This window comes from Chaetodon trifascialis, chromosome 20, assembly GCF_039877785.1.
Source record: "Chaetodon trifascialis isolate fChaTrf1 chromosome 20, fChaTrf1.hap1, whole genome shotgun sequence".
NCBI classification, from domain to species: domain Eukaryota; kingdom Metazoa; phylum Chordata; class Actinopteri; order Chaetodontiformes; family Chaetodontidae; genus Chaetodon; species Chaetodon trifascialis.
The window spans coordinates 7,781,432-7,808,446 of record NC_092075.1 but is presented as its reverse complement, the minus strand read 5'-3'; the positions used below and the strand labels follow the sequence as shown (position 1 = coordinate 7,808,446).

The 27,015-nt window shown below is 43.0% G+C and overlaps 2 protein-coding genes across 2 annotated transcripts; one reads left to right on the top strand and one right to left on the bottom strand.

Moving 5' to 3' along the window:
* Positions 1–4,445: 4,445 nt before the first annotated feature.
* Positions 4,446–13,362, top strand: LOC139348963 (alpha-synuclein-like). Its single transcript, XM_070989404.1, has 6 exons — positions 4,446–4,927; positions 5,320–5,478; positions 5,691–5,720; positions 7,108–7,250; positions 12,459–12,530; positions 12,616–13,362. The coding sequence occupies exons 2-6, from the start codon at positions 5,358–5,360 to the stop codon at positions 12,631–12,633; spliced, it is 384 nt and encodes a 127-aa protein (XP_070845505.1). The 5' UTR covers positions 4,446–4,927; positions 5,320–5,357; the 3' UTR covers positions 12,634–13,362.
* A 2,850-nt stretch (positions 13,363–16,212) lies between these two features.
* nop14 (NOP14 nucleolar protein homolog (yeast)) lies at positions 16,213–26,917 on the bottom strand. The gene is made up of 19 exons (XM_070988838.1): positions 26,740–26,917; positions 26,177–26,359; positions 25,131–25,265; positions 23,922–24,063; positions 23,404–23,558; positions 22,779–22,916; positions 22,557–22,679; positions 22,332–22,463; positions 21,915–22,230; positions 21,509–21,639; positions 21,311–21,396; positions 21,084–21,219; positions 20,849–20,950; positions 20,314–20,467; positions 20,042–20,201; positions 17,313–17,460; positions 17,112–17,230; positions 16,865–17,020; positions 16,213–16,771 (listed from the first exon to the last, which is right to left on the bottom strand). The coding sequence occupies exons 2-19, from the start codon at positions 26,357–26,359 to the stop codon at positions 16,675–16,677; spliced, it is 2,613 nt and encodes an 870-aa protein (XP_070844939.1). The 5' UTR covers positions 26,740–26,917; the 3' UTR covers positions 16,213–16,674.
* Between the last annotated feature and the right edge of the window lie 98 nt (positions 26,918–27,015).

The window sequence follows — 27,015 nt, the reverse complement described above, 5'->3', positions numbered from 1 at the left end:
GATTACAGGATTTCTACACACATTAGTATGAATAAAACTCTATGTTACATTGCCGTTGGTGTGCAATCCATCAGGTCCTTTAATTGAGCCTGTGTGCTGCTGTGCTGCCTCTGCATCGCACTGAGCCGGGGGCTCACCAGCACAGACAGTAATGAGCCTGGCTTGTCCCCTGTAGCTAGTGATAAATGACATGGGGCCATAATGGCTCTGCTCTCTGGCATGTGATTGACAGCACGGTGAATCAGGACTCATCTCTGTGATACATAACATGTATCTTCATGAAACAGCAGGGTGAAAAATGTATGTAGGTTGTGTTTAAACATAGAGGTTAGTTAATCTGCCTATTTAACTGATTAATGATTTTCTCTCAGATAATCAGATAATGACTCAGGTTATTGTTTGGCCCAGGTTTCATTCTTAAGCGCATCATATAGGTGTTATAATATATATTAAACATATCAGCAACAGTGCAACATACCAAGCTACAAAAAAATCAATAAATGCTTTGCATACTTAAAATAGGCCTACTTATAAAGTGCACCACAGTGCATGTCCAGTACATCTACCATCTAGTCATTTTTCCATAGTTTCACCAAATGTAACATAATATGATAAATATGTTAATCTTACTGTCTAATCCAAAACATCTTAAAATTAGTGAGCATGTTGTCGTGTTAAAAGTGCAATCACTGACACTGTAACTACTGCTGTCTTCCTAGAAATTAATATTTGCCTGCAGTTTTGTACCTCAACATGAATTTCCTTGCATGGTGCCACCTACACTGCACACCTTGTCAACAGTCTTCGTATTGCTTTCATATCCCTCTCGTTACTGCATGTATTGATCTCCAAAAGAGCGATGTCACTCAGTCAGTCAAGGTTTACCTGTTCGTCCCACCAAAATCTGGGCAACTACTGTCCAGATTGCCAAAAAATGCTGAGGATATACATGGCGGATGATGAATCACACGCAGAAAACATAGCAACAGACTTTGGCAGGGACTGGGGCTCTGAGTGGGGAGAGGAGATTACTAGAAACTTACAGAACGGTAGTGGAAGGAAAGTGTTGGGGCCATCTGGTTTCTCGAGAAGGAGATGCCAGCTTCAGTGCTGAGTTCAACGGGTAACATCCTGGAAGCCTGTAGTTCTGTAAGTTATAGACTCTCCACTAAACTCCCATATAATAAGTCATATCTGCTCATTGGACAGCATTTATTGTTGCCAGCCTCTTTCAAACGAACTGAATAGGCTTTGTGGTATCTGACACATAATGGCACCACAGCAAACCGCATGAGCAAACCACTTAGCGTTAACCAGGGGAATTGCTGCAAATATTTTGCTGTTAAAAGGCCCTGTTTGCCCAGTGGTTAAGGTATGTGCCAGATTCCTACAAAAGCCTCTCCACTGCCATCCGTCCAGTTAAGGAAAATAGCCGAACAAAGGGGATAGAGAGTGAGATACGACAGGAATTCACTTAAACTAAACTGAAAATAACAGGAATTCTCTATCAGACAGGACAGAATATTTTAGCTACAGTGAGCTATTGATTTAGAAAGATAATTGACTGTCATTTAAAGAGTTTACAGCCATGCTAGTGTAAGGCTGTTGTAAAGTATATCAAACTGATGGATCATCAGAGCCATTGGGATTCCTCTGGGCACCATGAATGAGTGTGGAAAACCATCCATGCAATATTTCAGTCTGGACCAAAGTGGCGATCCGGACGACCAGCTAACACTGTCATCCCTAAAGCCACGCTGCCAGAGCGGCCAAAAAGCTTTGATACAGAGCTGCATGAAGGTTTCTCTGCCACGGTCAGTCAGCCACCTGTCAGATTTCCTCTGTTTCCAACCTGATGTGATTCTGTTTTCCTGAGCAGCAGGTCTATCCGGAAAGAATCTGACAAGATGACAACACCCTTTTCAAAACATCCACATTCCTTATGTCTATTTCAACGCCTGCTGGAGTAAACCCATGATTTTTCTCTACTATTAAAGACTAGAAATGCTCAAAAATGATGAAATAAGGTGCTTCCAAATTGACACAAATGCAGCACTTTTCTGTTCAAACTGTGAACTGATGCAAGGATGACACTGGAACCTCTGGCACCACCCAGAACTTGAAAGGAGTGACACATCACCCAAAAAGCTCGCACTGTGAACGCAGTTCTTCCAGTCCTGTATCCTGGGAGTCATGTTCATTTTGGGTAATTCCACACTGAACAATTTACAGTTACAGTCCAAACGTGTAGCTGAATTACTCCACATTGCCACTTGCCATTGTGTAGCACACAGCAGCTCAAACAACAAGCGGGAGGGTTGTGTGTTTGATGAGCAAACTTCATGGTGAGCTCAAGCTGGGCTGGGTTGAGATACAGGTAGGGAATATTTGCATTGTCATCCTTGCATATGAAATGAAAGCAAAGGTGCAGAGTTATGTCTGCGCCATTTTAATCAAAGCATGCTGGCAAAAACATCGAAACATAGATGAGTTTCATTGCCATGTACAGATCTTATGTAAAGTAAGAAACTTTGGCAGTGGATGTAAGAAAACTTGATCCTATGACATTGTTGTCTGGCAACAGGGTTGGATATACAGTAGAACTTACAATATGTGGAAAATGACTGAATAGAGTAACTAACCACTGCAGGATCTGAACAAAGCACATTTGTCTCTCGCTCTCATAACAAACTCATGGCAGTTCGGTCAAGTGCTGCAGCCATTCTTGGCGGTGGCGAGTCCAAGGCTCTTCTCCTGCATAAACTCAGCCCTTTTATGCTGTTTGTGTAGTATTTAGTATTTGGCATGTTCAACCAGTGTGATCATGCAGCTTCAGCCCATGTTATCAGTAAGCTTTCTTCTTGTTTTCTACGTAAACAGCCTTCACATCATGTTATAAGATTCAGGTGATCTGTCCTATGGGCAGCTTAAAGTGGGTGTGCAGAAGAAGAGAAATGCCAGACAGCTTTCTTATATCTTATTTTTGTTGAGCACGTGAAAAATACAATGCTTACTGTAGACTGATATTTATCCTAGAAAATGATACTGCATGTAAGTGCACTGATAGAGGTTATTCATTTAAAGCGAAGTATAATGCGTCATGGTGTAAGAAGAAGAAGAAGAGGAAGAATGATATTTATTTGTTTATTTTCATCCTGTTTCTGGCTGTTATGTGTGTCTTATACAAATGCTGAACAGGAGTCTCATTTATCTGAAGACACATTGTAAAGCATGCTGCTGTGTTATTGTTTCTATGTTTTCAAAGCATTACACAAAGCACTTTGAATTTTGTTGGACAGATAAACTTGCCTTCCCCATCCTTCCACCACCACGGATGATGAATTTCAGTAAAATCCTGCTCTGTTACTCTCCGCTTTCTACATACAGTGTGGATCATTAAAGCTGTGTTACACATCAGTGTCAACCAAATTACCCCATATCGACTGTTGAACACAGGAGGACAGACATCATGAAAATGAGACATGGCAAGAACACGACTTCACGACGTGGAGAGAAAGGCAGCCAGGATGAGGAGAGGTGGGTCACGGCTAAGCTTGACTCATGTATCACCCAGTGATGGTACATTTAATGATGGGTACCACCTTCTAGCAAGGCATCTTTTATGAAAGGTTAATGAGTTGTAGCTATAGTGTTATTAATGCTTGATAAATAATTCAGTAATGCTTTATAGGTTAGTTATAAGCCATTAGTAAGAACAAATTAGAGGTTTCCAGGATGTGAACAATCCCACTGGAAGGTGTTTATCCTTTAATAATGTTGGTAATGCATTAAAACCCTTTATCAATGACTTATTAACATTTACAGCTATGGGCTTGATTTCTCAGTGTGTGTGTGTGTGTGTGTGTGTGTGTGTGTGTGTGTGTGTGTGTGTGTGTGTGTGTGTGTGTGTGTGTGTGTGATTTCTATTGCTTAAAGGTGCATGGTGGAGTTTTCCTAGATAGATAGATAGATAGATAGATAGATAGATAGATAGATAGATAGATAGATAGATAGATAGATAGATAGATAGATAGATAGATAGATAGATAGATAGATAACTTAAAGGGACTTTCCACAACCTGGCAACCCAAAACCTGCTCTCATTAAGTGATCTATACAGCACTACTAATCAATGTGCCATTATTAAAGCCATTAGTCACGGCTCATAATTCTTCATAAAACGTGCCTTGTGCCTCAAATATGACACGACTAGATGAGAAAAGTGGAGGATTTTTTAATCAAAAAGTTGATCAGCATTAATGTAAAAGCTGTAAAATTCAAAGTGACACGGTCTGGTCTACTGTAAGCCAAAACCCAACCTGGCCCTTACATTCACAATGCAAGGAAAATCAGGCCGGACCTGCTGTGCAGCTGAGTTAAAGTCTTACTCACGTGGTAACGCTGATCAGGCTGGTAGTGTTATCTTGCATGATTAAACTGCCTCTAATTGGCAGTTCGGCCGCAGATGCATTCAGCCGACTGATGGTTTTAAAGAGCTGCTGCACCTACACGCTGTGGGCAACCCACGTACGGATAGAGCTACGTAATCTGTGTGTGTGTGTGTGTGTGTGTGTGTGTGTGTGTGTGTGTGTGTGTGTGTGTGTGTGTGTGTGTGTGCGCGCGCGCGCGCGCGTTACAAACAGACAGACAGCGGAGCATCTCCTCTCCTCTCTCGCATCAGCATCACGGGCTTTAATCCCTCTTCTCCATCACCGAGGCGTAGGAGGCGTCTGTCCAACCTGTGGAGCGTCTCTCTGTCTGTGTCCTTCTGTCTGTGTCCGTCTGTCTGTCTGGAAGACACCGCACACGTCGTCTTTAGAGTAGTTGCAGTTGGGAAACAATAAACCGGTTCTGCTGCTTTTCAGGGAAACCTCCGCTCTCATCCCGGAAGACTCACCACATTGTCGCCTTGGAGGAAGTTGAACAGGTGCGTGAACACACATCTCTTTCATTTCGACTTCTCTTTCTCCTAAATATACAAAGAAATCCTCTATTTCAGACAATCAGACTCTGCATTATTTGATTTCCTGCTATTGCTGTGCAACATTAGGTCTGTTTGCTCTCTTATTCTAACGAATAGTGAACCCATTCATGGTTTCTCAGTTGGGCTGTAACCTAATCCTACAGGTGGGATTTTCAGCATCCTCGGAGCACAAATCTCAGACGGTGATTGTGTCTTAACAAACCTGACAGAGAGGAAGCAGGGCGGTGGCATCGCTTTTTTTTTTTTGTTTGTGTGGCTCTTGTCACACGTTTTAATACCGTGCGCTTCAATCCGGGGAGTGCCCTCTCATTGCGCCTGTTTTGACATCCTCGCAGCTGTGTGTGCGTGTAATTTGGGAGCCAATCAAGCAGCCATGGACACGATAATGAAGGGGCTCTGTAAAGCCAAGGAGGGGGTCGCGGCAGCGGCGGAGAAAACCAAGCAGGGAGTGACTGGAGCGGCCGAGATGACGAAAGATGGGGTTATGTTTGTCGGTGGGTGCTGGAAATTAATTTCACTGATGATCATGTTACTATAAAAATGAAGCAGATAGATTTAAAACGTTGTTGGTTCATTATTATCAGTATTTTTCACAAGAGATTATTCGACATGTGAGTGTGAATGAGCATTTTGATCATTTATGGGCTACTGAAGTCTATTGTGTTCATATTTGGACTAACTGAGCTTTACCTGCCTTTGCTTTCAGGTACCAAAACAAAGGATGGAGTCACAACAGGTAACGCCTTATATTAACTCAGGCTTAGATTAAAATAAATAAATAAATAATGTGTAGATTTCCAGCCCATGTCAGTAACATCAGAGCAACATTTTTACTTGGGTAGATCTTCAACACAAAGCTCTACCTGTCCTGTAACTCTGCAGGTGAGTAAGTGTCATGTTTCACCGCCTTACTCGGCGCAGCCTGCCTAACTCCCCCTGGGCAAGGTCTTGCCATTTCTCATACATAACAAGTAGAGAAGCCAAGGAACGCTGGCTGCTATAGGCATCCAGGGACACGGCTGTACTGTTGCAAAGGGGACTTGGTGTGTTGAAAGCCGGGATTATAAGAGAAATATACGATGGCAGACGGTCTTATTAAAGTCACTGAATGAGGGACGATGTCTTTTTCTCAGTGGGGTCAAGCGGCTTACATTAGACCTATGATCTGATAATCTGCTTTCAGGAGGTCCACATAGGCAGAGCTGATGTCCTGCAGCAACGTGCATTTCCTTTATCATTATGTTTAACAGTCTAGGACTCAGTCACATGCGAAGCAGACCTGCAGATGCATTGATTATATACCTTGAATGTCTATATTGACTGACACGTTTGGCCTTAAGTAGGTGCCCTCGCTGAATTTAAAAATCTTATTTACAACATACCTCTTCAGAGTGGTTACATAACGAGTTTACATAAATGAAAGACATCTAAAATCAGACGTGCAAATTACACAACAACGCATTGTTCAGACAGCAAAGGGCTGTGTGAAACTGGGTGCAGGCCGTAAGGGTTATGAGAGGAAAATGCATCAGCTGTTTCTGAGGCTCCGGTTTTAAATAATTCTGTATAGGACGCTCCTGGTCTTTAAAAGCTCTTTTACCCAACAGACCTCAGGTACAGTAATGCAAACAGTAGCTTCCACCACATTTGAAAACACGATTGCAAAAGCAGGAAGTAAGCAGCAAAATAATGATAAAGATCACAATGCTTCTCTTACAAAAACACACCTTTGTTCAATTCAATACATTCAGTACAAACATGTGACAATCCTCACCTTCATGCATGCATCCACCACATATTCAAACATAATTCTTGGATTTTGGTGACCTTATTTTTGCTCCTTTAGCGCCTCCATCAGGTTGAAGCTAGTAAACATCTGTCACCAGTGTAGTAGTAATAGTAATTTTGTATTTCCTGTCACTCACAACTGGAGACAAGTCGCTAAAGGGCAGCGCCACTCAAATTACATTTCCTTCTGATGACTATGGAAGCTTGAAATCCAGTATGGTGAGATCTGTGTCATGGCCTATGTGTTTTTCCACATGCTAATCCTCAAAGGTACTGAGGCTCTTTAGAGAAACACACCCTCCTCCTCCCCCTCTCTTCTTCCTTCGTCCCTACAGTTGCAGGTAAAACTGTGACTGGAGTGTCTCAAGTGGGTGGAGCTGTGGTTACTGGAGTTACCGCTGTGGCCCAGAAAACTGTGGAGGGCGCAGGCAATATTGTCGCTGCCACTGGATTGGTCAAGAAGGATCCAGCCAAACAAGTAAGAAAAATACTTTTTTGTTTAAAGAAATCAGTATATATGTCATTGGTGTTTGTTTTAATAGGGCCAAAATGATGTAAGCTTCATTTTTTTTCCAACGATAGCGCCCCCTACAGTGTCCTGCAGTGGTTGCATTTTCAACCGTTTCCAGAGAAAACCGCCGTTTTCGCTCAGGTTTAGGCACCAAAACTACTTGGTTAGGTTTGGAAAAGGATGTTGGATTGTCACAGGACATGAACCCCAGTCTTCTGGCTGAAAGTCGTGTCTTTGTTTGACCCGTCCATCCACCCCACTGTCCCCCCTGTGTGGACTTTCTTGCTCTATATACTACATCACCTTGCTCTGAGCGTCTAATATTGACGCAAATGGGTTCACGTTGGAGTTTAAAGCCCAGTGTGTCTCATACAGACGCTGAAGCGTCGGTGTTTGACGCCGTGGGAATGGATAAAGGTTGGAACTTTTGGGTCCAAATTTAGGGATTTAGGATTCATAATTTCATATCAGTTTCAAGGCAGCTGACCAGCAGCTGACCAGCTGGCATGCTGAAGCTAGCCACTGCATTTCGTATGTTACGTAATGACTCCGTACGTTACTCCATGCCGTGATTTGAATCACAGGTGGAAAAGAGACAGCTAGCCAAATGTTGGATGTTGTAAGGAGACAGACGTTACATTTTTAATGCTACATGGGCTTGTTGACATCTCGACATCTTCACATCAATAGCGCTCTATGGCGCAACTCGCTGGTTGACATCCTAGCAATGCTGTTCCTCAAACGTTAGGCAACCGCTGCCATTGGAAACACTTCCTAAAAAATCAACGGTTTTATCCTCTTGAATTTTTTAAAAATATGGACAACAGCTGGAATATCATTGTTGTGGGAAGTGAGAAGAATTCAGGTTTGAGTTGAGTCAGTTTGAAATGCATTGACCACACTGACGTGCTGTCAAACACACCTGTAGAAGTGGTGTTTTGCAGCAGCAGATCCCTCCATTTCACGACAGCGGCTGCCAGCTATAACTCTTCCCTCTGTCAAAATGGCCTCCTGACCTTGAGTCATTTGTCACCACTTCTCATGTCTGCTGTGTGTCTTTCTTCTCTGGAATGAAAGCCGTTACACATTGTTAGCTTTCCTGCGTTGTTCATCAGTCAGTCTGGCCGTCGTTTGTCCACAGGACGAGGAGGAGGAGGCAGTTTACTGTAGAAAACAATTTACTGCCGCTTCTCAAGTCAAATATGATGAAAAACGATTTTCCTTTCCCCTTTCTGTGTTTTTGTTGTTCTCCTTTTTGCTGTTTTACCTCCACCTTCTCTCCAGGAAGGATTCTGACAGCTTTTCATGGAGGATTTCGCAGATACAGTCATTTAGACACTGAGGTCACGTCTTAAGTAATTTTTTAAGTGAATGTGTGACTCACTTTCACCCTTTTCACAAAGAAACTGTTCCTTCCAACAAGACAAACTTTACAGGACGAACAGACGGCCCTCATATTCCTGCTCTACTCTCTTACACTGAAAACAATGCTATCACTGTTCTTTCATTGTCAGACCGTGTCAGTTACACTTCCCTGTGGTTAATATCTGGATTAATAAGGTGTTAAAATTGGATATAATTCTGAAGGGAGGGCTAAATTTGCCCTTTATTACCTCTATTTCTCATAACATTGCTGTGAGTAGCAGGAAATGATAAGCCAATCAGATATTTCCCTGGGCAGCGCAGAACACTTGGTTGAATATTTGTTGATGTGATGCTTGATCTCCTGTCCCTTAATTAGCGATGAAACACGGGGGAATCCAAAACAACACTTCTGACACCAACAGCACGCACACACATCCACACACATTCAGCTCGGCTTTAATTGGCTGCGATCGGTGCAAAGTTTCCCATAAAAAGATACCAAAGAAATCTTCGAGCCAGTGGTAGCAGCTGACACCTGAACAAAACGCCTGTCAGCAGTTTTTTTCTGAAGGAAATCTAAATTTTAAAGTCCAGTCCTTTCATCCCGTGCATTTGATGTCATTATCTAAAGACGCTTCCCACAAACCCCCAGCTGAATCCTTTCATCTTCTTTAGCAGTTGTGTTATTAAGGCAGCTAGCTCGCTAATTCACCCTGAGGGATAAAACACCGATGGAGCTCCACCTGGAATGCGATCAGCTTCATTATGACGGACCCTGACAAGCCAAACTGGCAGGCAGAAGCAGACGGACAGATGGACAGACAGACGCAGAGTGGACTGACTGCCTGAATAAACACACAGATAGATCAATAAATAAATAAATCCTGATATTCCCAGCGAGAGATTGACATGCAGACAGCAGCAGATTGTCCTCATTTAGCCATCATTCCCAGGCGGCACCGCCATTAAACGTCATTAATATTGATTTCATTTAAAAATTGATGCCAGGTTGAGAGAGCCCATCAAATATTGTCTCCTGGGTCTGACACACACACACACACACACACACCACCAGCAAACAGAGGATGGTGGGATGAGTCTGATTAATCTCCTCATCTGGTTGTTTCACCAATTCATCAGCTGCTGGTGACTCATATGAGGAGACACACAAAGGTGGAGGAAGAGGAAAATGACAATGAGACAGTGGAAGGTAGAGTGGTGGGAGCTGAGGAGGATGCATGACAGGAAATAGAAAATGGTCTCAACAAACACGTCTTATTGCTCAGATCTTTGCAGCGATGAGCAATAAAAGAGGCTGCTGTATTTCAGGTCCCTAGGAAGCGATTTCTGCTTGAAAATTGCTTCGAAATAATGCAGAGATTGTCGGTGAATCATTGCTTTGATTCTGCTTCTGAAGATTACGGCTTACAAAGATATTTCAGGTTTGATTTGTCCTGAAAAAGTGAACAAATCTTTAACTTTTGGCCAAAGTTTCATCTGTAAAAGGACAAAGCGGTGTTTATTGGCGTAATGAAGTTCAAGTGTGTGTGTGTGTGTGTGTGTGTGTGTGTGTGTGTGTGTGTGTGTGTGTGTGTTTGCTGGGTGAACAGATGGAGGCTTGATGGGTGGTGTCAAATGCAACAGCAGGAGGAGAAGGTGCAATAACTGGTTTAAGGTTATGTCGGCCGCCGGCGAGCGCGTCACACACGCGCACATCCACGCACACACATCGGCGCACTGTGACCGCTCCCCATTAGGGAAGGTCAGTTCAATGGCACGGTGTAATCAAGGCCCCCTCTCAGCCAGACAGGAGAGACGTCACACCTCCCTCCCCCTTCTTAATTAGCACTTCATGCCTCGTTTAAAAGACAAAATGCATCGTTTGTTACTGCCTTTCAGAGCGACGCGTAGAGGTGCATCAGCACCTTCTTCAGATCTTACACGGCTTTGGCTAAGCTTTGGTTCGGACACAGAAACGACTTTAGGGTTAAAACTGCAACCTCCAAAAAGTGGTTTATAATAATAAACACATGGTGAAGGTCAGAGAAGGATGGTGGTCACAATCAAAGGAACCCAACGTTGACTGGAAACAGAAGGCGAACGATCGATTCTCATGACAAAGTTTGACGCTTTGTTTACCTGTTTGGATGCACTTTGTGGCTTTATAACAGCAGCATATTCTTTTTATAAACTCTTTTTATGCCACTAGAGGGCTTTGTCCCTTGAATGTAAACAAAATGTTGTTCTTGGACATTTGCCAACAAGCAAATGATGGACAATACAGAGACAGTAATGAAATGAAACTACGTGTTCTAGTGTGCAGAAGTTCCTCTTCTTCTTTGAGCGTCTTTTTTATTTGATGTCAACGTTGCGCTCCCACACAAGGCTGGTGACATGAGGCTCAGTCCTCCATATGCAAGGATGCAGAGATAATGATAGGGGACGTGTTCAAGAAAGATTAGCTTGAAATTGAGAACAAAATCTAATACAACTTCACTAAAATCACAGTTTTACCATTTTGTAGTATTTTGTCAAGAACTGACCATTTTTAACAAATGGTCAGACAGTTAATTTTGGCAGAAATTATCAGTATTAATATTATAATGAAAGAATATTTCCCTCTTTGTATCCTGCCACATGTTCATCTGAGCGTCAGGATGTTGTCTGAGCTCATTTCAGATGAGAGGAGCTTCACTCACATTCAAAGGAAATTGCAGCACGCTTGTTGTATAGACTCGGGATGGTGGATCGCAGTGGCTTTGTTGTTTTGGGGCTTCTGATGCTTATTAAGCAGCGAGCAGTCATTTTGTCTTGGGGGATTAGCGCTCTGAGCAGAGTCCTGGATTCACTGAAAGCTTCCTCAAACAGCAGAGTCTTTTCCATCAGATCTAACTGTCTAATCATCATATAAATGATCAACACCACCATGCAAGCGTCTCTAAGTGAATCAGACATGAGCATCAATTCTTGTGTGTTGTGAAGTTACAGTGGCTGCTCAGAACACCTGAATATGATTGGACATCACTAGTCAGCTGGTCGTGAAGCATGAATGAATCATACCATAGGAAAACTGTGTAATTCAAGTGCAATGCAAGAATAAGTGATATTTAAATGTACAGTATACGCTGGCATAAGTGCATACTGTAGTACAACATGGTTAAATATGTGGTGTTGCACAGCCCTATATAATATTGCAGAATGATAACTGATTATTTTTATTATCGATTCATCTGCAGAAAATTTCAATAAATACTAAAGAATTTTCTATAGTCCAAGGTGACATTGTTCAGTTCAAAACCCCCAAATATTTAGTTCACTATCATGCATGACAAAGAAAAGCATTAACAGCTGAAACTGAGAAGCTGGAACCAGCAAATAAAAAAATCACCAAAATGATTTGATTATTTAAATATTTGTCGATTCATCTTCTTTGGATCGGCTCAGCCGAAATGACTCATCGTTCCAGCTCTATGTGAGTCTATTTTTTCTGTCCACAAAAAAAAAAAAAAACACAGTGGACAAAGGCTTCCCAATCGGGTCAGTGATATCACAAAGAGGAAAGAAGCAGAGCGAAATGAATTTAATATGTTCAATATGTGCACAAACACAGACACCTAAGACCACAGCATCTGCCCGTCCGCGCCCTCCTCGTCCCACTAAGCGCCTGTGTTTGAGCACACATTGAGCACATCACCGCAAATTCTTTCACTCTCTTCTCACATTAAAACATGCAGCAACTCCCACAAGATCATGCAATTATCAAATCAAATCAAAGGAAAGTAACATGGTTTCTTTCTTGTCGTTCTCCAGGGTGATGACGCCTCAGCAGTACAGAACATGGCAGAGTCACCGGTTGATACTGACCCTGCTGATGCTATAGAGGTGAGACCCTACAGTCAATAATATGAAGCTGCATTTCAAATCTGATCTCTTAATGCTGACGGTAAATTCTCCTCTTCTCCCGCAGGACGACACCGACGACTAAACTGACAGAGAGCCTCACAATCAAAGATCAATGACCGAAAAACATTCCATGTCGCTCTGCCAAGTCCCGTTGTGCCTCGTTTTTGGTCCTTTTACGGAGTCTGTGCCCAACGTGTGTGCGTGTCTGTGTGTGCGTGCGTGTTTGTGTCGTTACATGTGTCTGTACAGCAGTATATGTGTAAATGTTGTAGAGAAAAGAGAGACGTTGTATGTTTTAGTGTGTGTATGTAGTGTGTATCAGGTGTGGAAGGAGCCTCAGGTGTGTGTTATCGGTGACCAGCCACCATTTACAATGAGTCCCTACCACTGAGAGTGCCACCTGGTCACTGTGTGTGTGTGTGTGTGTGTGTGTGTGTGTGTGTGTGTGTATACATTGTCTGTCTAACTGTGTGGCTATGTCAGTAACTCAAATATGGAAATATACCACAATCCACCACTTCAAACACCTAAGTGTCTCTATATAAATGAACAATTTACAGTGATCTGTTTGAAATGGAAGCATAATGATATATTTTTGTCTGTAAACTGTCACTGTTTCCTGCGGTGGACTATAAAGTGCTGAGCTATTTGTGCATTCATATTGTATTTTTTAAGTTATCTCTGCTATAATGAATATGTCTCATATTGAATGGAGTTTTGAGAACCAAGAGCATGTCAAACTACTCAGCTTAACCGCTGTGATATAAATTTATTTGGAGTTCAGTGTTGAATAAAATATGCAAAAAGTGAGCGGATGTTTTGTTCATTTATCTGCATGTTCTGCCCCACATTAGCCTCATCTGTAGGTCTGCTAGAAAATATTTACACGCTTTAATGTTCAAAAAAACACATTATTTTTCTCAAACTGGTCATTGCTGCAGCGCCTCTCTTCACCCTCTGTCTGAAACGCACCATTTTTGCACCTGTCTCTTTAAGAGCCCTCTCTTGAAAAGGCCAGTCTGCTCTGATTGGTCAGCTCTCACAGGCCAGAGCAGCATTTCTCAGTGGATTGAGCGTTTTGATACTTTCACAGTATTTATGTTACATGTAGACCTGCTTTATATTAAAAAAAAATATGTAAATCTAACTTTATGGCAGTCCATATGGAAAAAAAGTCCCTGTGATGAATTATTAAATTAGAAAAGGCAAACATTCACTTTTCTAGTCATCTAAATCAGTACAAGTAAAAATATAGGTGCTTATTAGGATGACACCATGCTCAGTGGCTGGGATGTAATGTCAATGTCTTTCTTATCCACTAGTAGAAATAATATAATATAAAAAAAATATTAATAATTACAAATCGGATTATTTATGGTGAACGTTTTGTATCTTCACCTGTTGCTGATGAATGTTGCCCTCGTTAGATTGTGTCTTATCAAGTATTTACCTCTAATTGTGGGGATGTGGCTCTGAGACAGAGCGAGCCGCAGACACCAACTTTCCTCAGAGGAAAATATGTCTTCAGCCTCTGGTTTAAAGGGAGCAATAGTCCAGACCGTAACACCGGTATGTTATTATGATAAAGTATGTTGGCCTTGGCTATGTGCTGTACCCAGCTGTCCAGCAGCAGGCTCCATAGTGTGTGTTAAGAAAGAAAGAGGAGACAGACATGCACTTACAAAGGTGCATCCTTGCAAACAACTCCCCCAGCATCTTTCCTCTGAGAGACAGTTCTGCTCCATTAACACCAAGACCACCGAATGCATCAACAGACTTTTCGCTGAACGACGTCCCAATTCTATTCGGCCGGCATCTTGCCACCTGTGCTGCAGTATGTTGCTCTCTGCGTATCCATCTACAGCTGCAGTGCAGGACTCATGTGTACACAAAAAGAAATAAACTGCCTTTACTCGGGTTAAACAATCCCTTCAGCCAAAAACAGGTTTACAGCTACCTCTCTTACGCATGTAAACATGGACTCTGTGATGCTTGAATCACAGTTTACAGAAAGATGAGTACTCCCAAGAAAACAGAGTGAGTCATTTCATTCGCCACTCTTCACCTCCGTTTCTTACTAATGAATCCTGCAGAGAGGCCTTGGACTTCCTCTCTTGTTATTGTCCATATACCTGTCAACTGCTGGTTCCTGGAACATCCCCGCAGACTCGAAGTGGCTGCTGACTCCTGTTGTTACTGTCCATCACGGACAATACCCCCGGGCACACCCTGTGCAGAAACAGGCGCTGCAACAACAACACAATGTTAGGGTTTTTTTGGATTTTTGCTTATTTCATTATTCATAATTTGCAAGTATGTAAAAAAAAAAATCCTGATGCAACTAAAACCATGTGACAAACCTGCAGAATCACACCGACGTCCGAGAGCGTGCAACGCAGCAACAAAGCAGCAGCTGGAGGACATGAGAACGGCCCACGTGGAGAAGGTGAGCACGTGCGGGACCACCAGGACCTGTTGCACATCAGGCTGAAGCTGGATGCAGAGAGTGCCACCTACAGGGAACCTCAGGAGGGGGAGGAGACGACGCGCCACAGAGGCTGAACAGGTGAGATGGTTTTAAGATACTGACGTGCAAAAAGCTAAATATCAGCAGTGAGTGCAGTCCAGGCCATCATGAGATGAACAGCAGCCCTCATACCATCTTGTTCTGTTGCAGGTGTCTAAATGTCGCTCCAGGCTGCAGACACCTGTAAGTCTAAAGTGCTGCTATTTTAGTTCTGAGTGAAGCTTTGGGATCAGTGTTGTGCAATAAGACAGAATTTAGTGCTGTTTATCTGTCTCTGCAGCCACAGGGAACCACAGACACAGAGGGATTAACCCGAAACCAGAACCTGAATATTTAAAGAGTTTTTCTTATGATAACCACATTAAAGGATGATTGTGGTGGTGATGAGCAAAACAATGAATTAATTCTACTGACAAGTGTTGTTGGTAGCAGCCAAAGCCCGATGCAACTCATCCCTCTGCACCACAGACCTCCAAAAATGATCCAAAGGAGCCACACAGTTTGCACTGGCTCAATATGGAAATGTTGTATTAGCACTATACTCACTAGCATGTACAGCACTGATCTGAGGCTAATAATCACCCCAACAGCAGTCATTTCTATGCATTTAAATGTATTTTGTATTATCACCTTAACGAATTCATTCTGACGTCCATCTTGGATTTTCAGATTGTAGCTCTGTAAATAATTACTTTCTAGATTTAATGTGGTAATTGTTTTGCTCCACAGCGATGTATGTGGAGTGTTTCATTACATGATTGCTATCTCCTGTACAGGCGAGCCAGCTGAGGCAGATGGGAAAATTTCCCTCTGGCAGAAAACAGTTAAATTACTATTACAAATTTTTGTTTTTTAGTGATTTAGGTTTTTCATTTTAGATTTTTGACCCTCTTTCCTTTCACCTGTGTAACTTTTGATTAAAAACAACTGCGTCCATCTGCTATAGGGACTAGCTTAGCCTCATTCATTGTGATGCGACAATAAGAAAAATATATAACAATGCCAGACAAAACTTACGCCCATCACCATCTTTCCTGCTATCGTCCAACACCCCGGTGTGGCTGTGGGTTCACTGCCCCTGAAGATGCCCACTGAGCAACCCATGAGCTTTATGTATAGAGCTGACCGTCATACGTGTGTAAAACGACTCTTTAATAAAGCATTTGACTTTTAAATCACTTCACATATTCACGGTGGTGGGAATATGCCTGACCTTATGTTACTGATATTTAGTGTAAAACACACATGCACTGTTGATGGAAAATAAGAGAACACTGTCATTTATTTTCCTGTATTTAAGGCCGTAATAGTGATGGTGGAAAAAAGGTAAACCAAATATTCATGCCAGCGTTGACTGACACTTCCAACACCAGCATCCGATCGTCGAACGCCCACACACGAGAATATCTGACAACTCGACAGCTATTTCTCCAACAATATAAAATATGTGTTGCAACAGGGAAGTTGACTTTATCCTCATGAATAAAAAATGATGCACAGAGTTCACAGTTCCACAGATTTCAACCTCCGCCGCTGGAGATGTCCGTTTGACAGGGAACAGGTGATGAGAGGCGATGAAGGCTGAGATTCGGTGCTTCACTTCCTCTTCCTCCTCTTCAGGGCCTTCCACTCTCCCTCCTGAGTGGCCAAACTGCCAAAGAGCTCCTTCACCTTCCTCTTCCTCTCTGCGTCTCTGAAAGCACAGAAGGAGTAAAAAGTTGGCGGCTTTTGCTGAGAGAACGGTTTCAGGGAAACGCTTTGCTCTGATGCTGCGTGTCACCCCCACCTGTTCATGACCTCGTTGAGCTTCTCTCTGGCCAGGAAGCGCGAGTCCTTCCTGATCTCCCTCAGAGCGCCCTTGAACTCCTTCTTGTACTTGTGCTTCAGTCGCTCCTTCTCCCTCTCCTCTCTGTTGCTGCCGCGCTTCTTTCCGTAGTCCAACCTGACAAACGGTAAAGAAGCCGATGAGATATTTCAAACAGGTGCACATGCAGCATTTATCTCAGATTCTGGATGGCATTCATTTTACTTACACTTCAACGATCTTTGGCGTGAGCAGCTTCAGAGGAATAGGCTTCTTCTTCTCTAAAACCAGCCGACTGTGAGTGACGGGAGCGCTGCTGATGGTCTCCAGGATCTCACTGTGAAGCTCCTACGACAAAACAATAGACACCATCGTTACGGAGAAACTGAAAACACTCTGACAGAGAGAGACCTCGCTGTCTGGCACCGACCTGTAAAAGCTCTGGTAACGTTTGGGCTGACAGGTGTTTGGAGAGCAGCGTTCTGATTGGCTGGAAGATGCATGTGAAGGAAATGAGGTCTTTGTAGAGCAGGCAGCACCGCTTCACCAGGTCCAGGCAAGTCGACAGACACATCAACCTTCAGAAAAATGCATAAACATGGACGAACATCTTTGGATTAGTCGAGCAGTATTTTTAATTTTAGCTTTTAATGAGCGGTGACTTCCTGATACAGGCCTGAAACTGCTGCACTTCTTTTAGAGTGTGGTATTTTGCTTTTATTTTATGTACATTTCATATTCAGTGGTTTTATTTCATGCACCATATGTATACATTATGCATTATTATTACTCATATCTTTACTTTCATCTTCATTCTATCTATTTTACTATTATCAAAAACCTTGCCCTGATCAATCAAAGTCATTAGGATTCATCCTCTGGGGATCATGAATGTCTGTAACAGCACAACAGTCCATCTAATACTTGGACTGAAGTGGCGGCCTGATTAACATGCCGACAGCCATGACGCCAGCATGGCTAAAAACATCCTGATGACAAAGGGAACAGTGAGTTTTGATGAGCAAGTCCTGCGTCAGCGGCCTGCCCAGCTACAGATATCAACCTGATTGGATGTAGTTCACAGCAAGACTGTCAAGTTGGCCACAATCATTTTGCTGCACATGCATCCTTCTTGCAGAATCCATGACATGATTGTGTTGCTCTGAAGGCCAGAACATCATGAGATGGGTACAAATGAATTAGACTTTGAAAGTGGAAACTGAGGCTCCTTCTACTGTATCTGTGTCTGCATGCATGTGTTCATCTTTACACATTTCCTGTCCTTCCCCACAGATAGGCTGCATCACAGTGGAAGTAATTAAACAGCGACAATTAGACCTTTGGTGCACAGCTGCTGGTGTCCACGTGTCACTGTGAGGCCTGAAGAAATGCAGAAATTTGAATATGATGGCGCGCTCAGGTGTGAGGAGCAGGAGTCACGTGCAGCGCTGCTGTTCGAGGAGACTGGACCGGATCAGACCTCTGGGCAAGGTCTTCCAAACGTTATTAATGATGAGGTATTTGGGGTCCGTAACTATCTATATCACCTGAAATGATTTTATTTTATCCTTTAATTTTTCAGCTTCATCTCCAGAATACAACACATAAATGAATGTATGTGGTTCATGATTTAAGACGAAAAATGCTGACTCATTTTTAATTTCTAATCTTCGTAACCAGTATTAAAAAATTACATGATTAAATTGGGGATGTTGCGTTTATTCTTTGTGACTCACAGGTTTACTTTTCCCTCTTTTACAAGCATGACCACCAATGAAATTTCCAACACAACCACATTCGAGTCTGAGTCAGAGCGGCTTATGGCACGTTGTGAGCAATAATTTTAGTTGAGTACAAATAAAAATGTATATTCTCACAAACTGCGCGCACTCATGGTCGGCCGAAGCCTGTTTGCAAGCTTTGCAGCGTGCCCACACACCAGCTGCTGTGTGAAACCACGCTGGCGACTCATCAGAATCACACAAGCGGATGCATCAGCTCTGAGCTCGCAGTCCGCACAGGTAAACACAGAATGATGGCTCGTCTTCGGCGTTCATATGCGTGCGTCGTCAATGCACGCCATCGTCACATGTTCGTTCTTCATGACAGTTTTTATGAAAAAGTCACTGTTAAAAGGAGAGCTCTCCGTTTCTCTGCTTTCATTTTGTCTTCACAGTAAACAAGCTCGTCTTTCCTCTACATCTATAAAGGTAGTTAATGAGTCTCACTTCACCTCTTCGTCTTGCCGTTTCATTTTTTGGCCATATTCTGGTCCAAACTGAACACGAGAAGCTGTGTGAAGACAAAAGCGTTTCTCGCTCTTTATCTCCCTCCCTCTCTTCCCGCTGGGCCTATAATTGTCACCAGGCAAGTGTTCACTGCTGGTATTATCACATGCTGGTGTTACAGACTCAGTTCTTAAGGGCCAATTAAGCTATTGAGAGATCTGCTGCTTCTGAACGCCACGTCTCTGGGGGTCAGCTGTATATGCAGAGCTGTGCGATACGTCTGGGGTCACCCAGTTTGGCTTAAATTTTGAAATCATCTTGGAAGAGTGAGAAGGTAATAAAGAAACTACAGCGATGCTCCCGTCATCAAATCCTTCTGACAAGCCTGGATAGGTTCGCATATTTTAAGCCTTTCTCAAAACATTACTCACATCCCCGCATTACATTCAAGGACGCATTAGTCTAATCTTACCTCATGTCCATACAGGCTGTGAGGACGTCGCTTCCTAACGTTAGAGATGCAGGATAAAATCCACACTCCTCATTCTGCATTTCAAAGCATTTCTTTTTTGTTTCTCTGGACAGTGTCTGCTTGCTGAGCTGAAGTCGAGTTAAACTATCAGTTACATTTTGAGTTATGACAGACTTGTGACCCTCCGAACACCAAGCAGGTTTTAGTCCCGCCACATTTCCTCTGCAATATGAGTCCTGCAACTCTGTGGAAGCAGCATAATCATGGCTAAAAGCGGGGAGGGCTCATAAGTCTTTTGTGCAGTATAACAGAGTTATAAAGGGCTGAGCTAAGCTAAACCAAGCTAAGCTAAGCTAAGCATCTCCTGGCTTTAGCCTCACTTCTAATGTAAAGATATTAGAGTGGTGTTGAGCTTCTGAATGAACGAGTAAATGATCATCCATGTGAATCTCCTCCTACCTGTGGTGATCTCTGTCCAGGTCATTTTTGAGGTCCAGGTGTTGTGTTGATGACAGCGGAAGGCTTTTCTTGCTCCAGCTCTTGCAGGACTCAGAGTCCGACAGCACCAGCAGATCGCTCAGCTTCCCTGACGCCCTAAAGGGCGGCACCACAGTGTAACCTGCAACACAAAGCCAAACTCTGTCGGCTCGGTTTCGCCTTACGAATGCCGGCACAAAAACATGCAGGGCAGACTTGTGGAAATTAGCCGTGAAACGTGAGTGTGCAGCTACCTAAAGACGTCTTGTCCTGCACGGCCAGGTGCAGCGTTCCAGACAGGAAGTTGACGAGCTCTGGCAGGAAGCGCTTTGAAAAAGAAACGTACTCCACTGCCAGACAGCACAGCACTAAACCTGACGTCACGTCCTGTAACGACCTCACTGGACACTAAGGACCAACAAACCAAGGACAAAAACACACACAGGTGTAACTACGGCATCAGTGTTGAATTCATTCCTCCAGAAAACTGTCATGTAAACACAGAGCTTCAGCTGCAGCGCTGGAAAGAAAACAACAGCGCAACTTCATAAAGCTGTTGAGATCTGAAAAGCTTCTAATGAATAATTGAAAAATTGTTTGAGGTGCAAACATGGAAAGAAAACACGCACAAAGACGAGACGACTAATGAGAGGGTGAGCGCCGCATTCAAACAGAATGAGCGATGGTGAAGCCCCATCACAGGTCCCACAAACGCACAAACCTGGCAGGCAAGAACAGTCGAAACCCCTCTAACAACACAGAGGATAACAAGCACACCACTGCGCGTACCTTGGAGAGAGCTTGGCTGATGTAAAGCAGCGCCGGAGTGGTAACAGGGTGTCTGAAGTCAGAGGCAGGAAACAGCAGTGCCGCCACCTTCAGGTAGATGAGCTTCAAACACAAACACAAACATAACAACAACGCAGCTGAATTTATGATACAGAGAAGAAAGAACGAGCAACAATAATCTCATTTGATACCGAGATCAAGGGCATAGTTTGTTTCTGGCAAAATGATCCCATACCATGTCTAGTGCAGGGAAAGCAACGTGCCCTTTGACCTCAAGCGCCTCCTCCACGCTATGACCTGCGTCTCCAAGGATGCTCTGCATGGCCGTACAGGCTGCTTCCGGAAACATCTGGCACAAAGTGTACAACTCTCTGCAGAGACAGACAGAGCAGACCAGTTTCCAGGACTAAACGTTTGAATCGGGAGGTAAACATGAGAGAGAAAGCCACTTTTTGAACTCACGGTATGAGTTTATCTACAGTGGTGAGTTCAGGCGGACTCCTGGTGGCCAGTTCTCCAATGTACTCCAACAGGAAGCCAAACAGTTTCTGAGGCAAACAGATCACATTCTCAGTTGACTGGATGCAACCTCAAACTGGCCACAGAGACTGAGGTTTAGCAGTAATTCACAGAACTACAGAGGCTACTCCATGTTCATACCTGCAGCTTGAGCTTGTTGCCGACAGCCAAACTGGGATGGTTGCATTTCTGAGTCCTGGCCACAATGAGGCGCTGGTTGTCGGGGGTGTGGCCCTGGAGCAAACCTCTCAGGTCGCTGTAGCTCTCTGGAGCTGCGAGAGGGAGAAACACAGAATGTAAGTAAAACAGACAACCGTTAACTGATTAGATATTAAATGAACAGTATTTTGATGATTGATTAATTGGTTTGATTGATTCTAGGATTCCAGCTTCTTAAATGTGAATACTTTCTGGTTCTTCACTCTTCATTTTATAGATCAAACAGCTAATGACAACAATCATTAGCTGCAGCCCTAAAAACAGATTAAAGGTAAAAGTATTTTCATTTTAAAGTCAGATTAAGGTCACGTGTTGTTGGTGTCGTTACCAGTGAATGTATACGGGAGCTCTGCTTTCGCTGCCTCCTGCTGAGCCTTCATCTCTTCTTTAGTCAGACTGTTTTTGGGTTCGTCACTTGTCTCTTCATCCTCCTGTTTTCTCTCCTCATCCTCACTTTCCTGCTCGGACTCCAGGTCTGAGTGACCATCTTCTTCTTCCTCTTCACTGCTGCCCTCCTGCTCTTCTTCTTCTTCCTCCTCCCCCTCCTCCTCCTTATCATCCTCTTCCTCCTCCTCCTTTTCTTCTTCTTCTTCATCTTCATCCTCATCTTCCTCAGACTCCTCTCCAATGTTCCATTTTCCGTCCTGGACACATGACCAAAATGCGAGTTAAACACGTTCTGCATTAACACATAAATCAACAAATATAATGCAGAATATTCCAGAAATAAACTCGTCTCTCTTACCTGGTAGGACAGAGTCTTCTTGTCCTCTTTGTCCAGGATGAAGCCATCATTGAGGTCATCAGCAGACATGTGGACCTGACTCTGTCCACTGTCCCCAGCTTCATCTCCCATCATCCTCCTCAGACGGTCGGCCTGGAGAGAGAACAATCAATCATCTATCACACAGAGCATTAAGATAAGTTAAAAAAAACTGAGATAAAAACGTTCACTGTGAACATACTGTACCTCGAGTTTCTGCAGCTTCTCCTTCGCCTCCCGGGCGAGCTCCTCCTGGGTTTTCATCTTCTCCGAGGGCTGAGCCTTCATCTCGAAGCCCAGCTCTCTGACCATCATGTCGTACTCCTCTACCTGGACCGCACAGAGGAAGCAGAGGAGAACACAGAAACATCAGGCTCTGCCACCGACGAACGAAAGCGCACGTTCGGCTGATCGTTGGTGCGACCTTACCTTGGGCTTCTCCTCCGCCGTGTTGTCACGTTCAGCTTTGGGCGTCTTCTTCACCATCAGAGCCTGGATGTTCTTCCACTCTTGATCCAGCTTCTCGGTCAGCTCCTGCGCCTCCTCCTTCTGCACCTGTCGCTCCCGCTGAAGACACACTAAGAAGTTAATCATCAAGCGGCTGGTAATATTTAGTTTTTCTCTTACTACATTTTTTATTATAACAAACCATGAAAAGACCAAAAACAAAAATATGTGTCAGCACTTTACGACATCCCCTGCCGGTCTGCAGAAAGAGGCCCATATGTTTCTACTGAAGACATAAATCTCTGAAAAGCTATTGTTGTGGACTATTTTCAGCTGTGGATTTGGTGCACTGGTGAGGATTTACGGCTGCAGGATGTACTATGTGGTATTGGCTCAAAATAAACTACAATAGCCGTGTTAATAGCAATGAAGGAACGTGTCATTCAGAGCTGGAGTGTGGCTCACTGGTGCTTTTTAATGGTTTTTTGGATGACAATCGAGCTCTGTGGCACTGAGGAAACACAAATTACTAAACACAACTAAAAACTAAACACAATTCCACATGTCGAGACGGCCTTCAATCAACAGGATCGTGTCACTGGCTCACCTTCTCCTGCTTGGACTTCTGGATGAGCTCTTCAATGAGCTCCTGCCTGGATTTCGCCCTCTGGCTTCCGTCTTCCTCCTGCTGATCCCCTGAGGTTTTCTTTTTGAGGAGGCCCCCTCCTCCTCCTCCTCCGAAGTGGGAGGCGGTCAGCTCGGCTGGATGAGAAAGAGCAGTGTCACTGTTACGCACCAGCTCTGTCATCTGTAGCGTGACTGATGAGGGCTGGGAATGATAAAACCCCACCTAAAAAGCATGGGCATTGTGTTTTGATAATTTGATGTTTCTAACTTTTTCCTTTCTTTTTTAGTTTTGTCATCTCGTAATCATTAATTACTGGAACACATGCACAAAAAGAACAGCTGATACTCAATATTTCAGGCACTGACAATAAAGGAGGAAGGAAAAAACTGACCGACCGAGTTTCATGAGGCGACGAGGAAACCGGCTCAAGGTGCCACATCAGTTTATAACAGACTACCTTTCTGTTCATTTGGTGTTTGAACAGAAATGATACTCACCTGATAAAAGACCCTTTTCTTCTGATTCATCATCGCTATTCACAATGTCATTGAACTTCTCCATCTCAGCCAGCGACTGGCCGTAATGAGTCAGCTCCTCCTCCTCGTTCAGGTTGTACACGTCCTTCTTTTCGTGGACGCGCTGAGAGATAAAGCAAAGTTTGTAACTTGCATGTCAGTTCCTGATGTCCACTGTGTCCTTACATTTAATACAAATATATATATACACACACACACACACATATATATATATATATATATATTATGGCATGCCGTTCAGGAAATTAATCTTTGAATATATTGAATGAAACTGTGAATATATTGAATGAATCCTTGAATATATTGAATGAATCGCTGAATGAAATAAAAAACCTAGTTGTGTCCTTTTCATCAAAGTGACAGCCTTCTGAACGCTGCCTTCTTTTGCAAAATGGCAACAGTTGAAATATTCCAATACTTTCATGAACTGGAAAACTTTTTTGCAACTGGTTGTACTCCAAATGACACTAACAGTTTGGAAACTATATCACGTCACCTTGAGGATCATATCTCCATTGTTGCAGCATTCATAGTGCTTATGGGTAATAATGTTCAACAAAACATTGCTGAAAGAACATTATGCGTCATTCTGGAAGGAATTTACGAGTCTCTAAGGGAGATGTTGGTGGACATAACATCCCAGCTGGAGGTTGATGTACAAGCGCATGGCATGGGCACACATTCTGCATCTCAGAGAGGAAGGCCGAGGTAAGTAATGTTTAAATAAGTTGCCTGGCCTGTTGGAGGTCTGCCACGATTAAAAAGTGACCGAACTTCTTCATCAGAAGTGGTTGTCCGGTGTTGGGTAGGCCTACGGATATCCGGATTTTGGCACGCATTTGCTAATGAGTTTATCATGTCCTCGTTGCATAAAATTGCAGCAACGAGGTCCCGTGCTGACTGACTCATGTCACCTCTTGCTGCAGCAGTATCCACACATTACACGATACTAATTGCAAGATGGCGACAGTGCCTTGTTGACGTCAGTCAAGCTTCATTCAATATATTCAAGCTTCATTTAAAATATTCAAGTTTCATTCAATATATTCAAAGTTTCAGTCAATATATTCAAGGATTCATTCAATATATTCACAGTTTCATTCAATATATTCAAAGATTAATTTCCTGAACGGCATGCCATAATATATATATATATATTACATCACTGACCTGTCTCTCCATCGCGAACCTCTGTAGGATTTTGTCTTCTGGTGCCATGTTGGTATCATACTCTCCAAAGCGTCGGTCAATTAGTTTGTTGGACTTGTTCTTCAGTTTGTATTCCTTCAGGAGGGTTTCTTTTCTCTAGAGATCAACAATCAAGAAATTTGGATTTGTTTTCTGTTCACTCCCACTCCCTCACGCACGCGCACACACACACACACACACACACACACACACACACACACACACACACACACACAGAAAACTCCAACACACTACAAAAACATTTATTCATTATTAGAGTAACAAATTTGTTCCCTTTGAGTTTGAGTCAAAGCTGCTTCAGTGATCAATGAATCTGATAAGCAGCAAAAACCTAACATGTATAAATATATAGAAGACAAAATAATAAATTACAAGTAAACCTAAAGTAGTAAACTATTCTGCTGTCATCCTCAGTTTGTCCTTAGTTCTGTTCATGCTTGTCTCTGTCCTTACAAAGCTCTCAGTGTCTCCTGCAGAGCCTGTGAGCACCAGGCTTCACAGCACAGACAGTGTTAAATGGATGAAGAGCTGTGACCCGTGGCTGCCAGATACAGTGTGACAGAAGGACAGTTTATCTATCTACGGCAAAATCTTTTATTCAGTGTCTGCCTTCCTCTTCTTTATTTGGACTGGACTGAAAAGATTTTTCACACATTGACATTTTACACTTCCAGTTGCAACTTGATTGTGTTCACAATCTCTTGAACTAACAAATATTTTACGTTGCTTCATGTATGAACTCTGCAACAGGTGAAATAAAACTATGAAAGATGTTACTTGAAATTTGTTCATCTAATATGCTCCCATGTATTAATAACCTCTTTATTTCACACTCACCGATTGAGCCCAGTCATCTGTCAAACAATCACTGTCGACACACCGAGTAAGTTCATTCATGAAACTCCATTAAAGGAATTTGTAAATTGAAGGCAGCAGAATTGTTCTGGCTGTGTACGTGAAGTTAGAATGGCGAAGGTCGAGCGTAACAGCGTGAAATGTTCTCTTACCTTACTATTGGCTTTGGATCGAGACACTCCAGGCAGACCCACATCATGCTTGCTTTTTCTCCCCAGAACATCAAATTTCTTCCTGTTGATTTTCACCTCAAAAGGGTTGTTTTTGATCTCAGTAGAGGTCTTGGTTTTGCGGACCTTGTCAGCAAGGCTCCTCTTCTTAGGTGCCTTCCCCATCTGTGACAGAGCAGTGGACTGATGAACTACCATCACTGACTCTATTCATCAGACTATTTAACACACCGAATGAATTACATGCCCATTGAATACATACTCTTTTGGTGCAAATATCCCACCTGGATCAGTTAAGTTGCATCTCAAGTACTCTGGCTAACATAAGCTAACATTAGCTAACAGTTAGCTTCAAGGGTATTTTCAGGTCAACACTGATAAGTATCTTTGACTGTAATGGACTCATCAAAGCAGACATTTCAAATGTAATGAAAACTACGATTACGTGACATTAACATTAAAAACTAGCTACTTTAAAGCTTGCTAGCTTCACTATGAGCCGTCAAGAGTTTGTAAACAAACATTATCGCTGCGACGGAGTTTACCTTTTAGTCGCGTTTGAGAGCCACGCGTTATTGAATCCAGGCGGAAAAAAGCATGAGAGAATAACGCTCTGTTAATACTGAATTCAATAAATAATACTTTAATCTTCTACTATCCACGTTGTTTCACTGAGTTTCCATGTCCAGCGTGCAGTAGTCTGAGGTCAAAGTTCAAAACAACAACTTCCGGTGGGACGTTCCTCTCCAGCGCCTCTAGCGGATAGACGCTTAAATAATACAAAATGAAACCGAATAACATGCTAATGTTATTTATTACTA

What these genes read in the sequence shown, in the direction of transcription:
- nop14 (XM_070988838.1), bottom strand. Translation starts at nt 26,359, where the DNA reads ATGGGGAAGGCACCTAAGAAGAGGAGCCTTGCTGACAAGGTCCGCAAA. An exon ending in GCTCCCGTATACATTCACTG is followed by an intron (nt 21,640 to 21,914) that starts GTAACGACACCA and finishes TCCCTCTCGCAG; the next exon opens with CTCCAGAGAGCTACAGCGAC. An exon ending in CTCAACGAGGTCATGAACAG is followed by an intron (nt 16,772 to 16,864) that starts GTGGGGGTGACA and finishes CTGTGCTTTCAG; the next exon opens with AGACGCAGAGAGGAAGAGGA.
- LOC139348963 (XM_070989404.1), top strand. Translation starts at nt 5,358, where the DNA reads ATGGACACGATAATGAAGGGGCTCTGTAAAGCCAAGGAGGGGGTCGCG. An exon ending in AAAGGATGGAGTCACAACAG is followed by an intron (nt 5,721 to 7,107) that starts GTAACGCCTTAT and finishes TCGTCCCTACAG; the next exon opens with TTGCAGGTAAAACTGTGACT. An exon ending in AGAAGGATCCAGCCAAACAA is followed by an intron (nt 7,251 to 12,458) that starts GTAAGAAAAATA and finishes GTCGTTCTCCAG; the next exon opens with GGTGATGACGCCTCAGCAGT.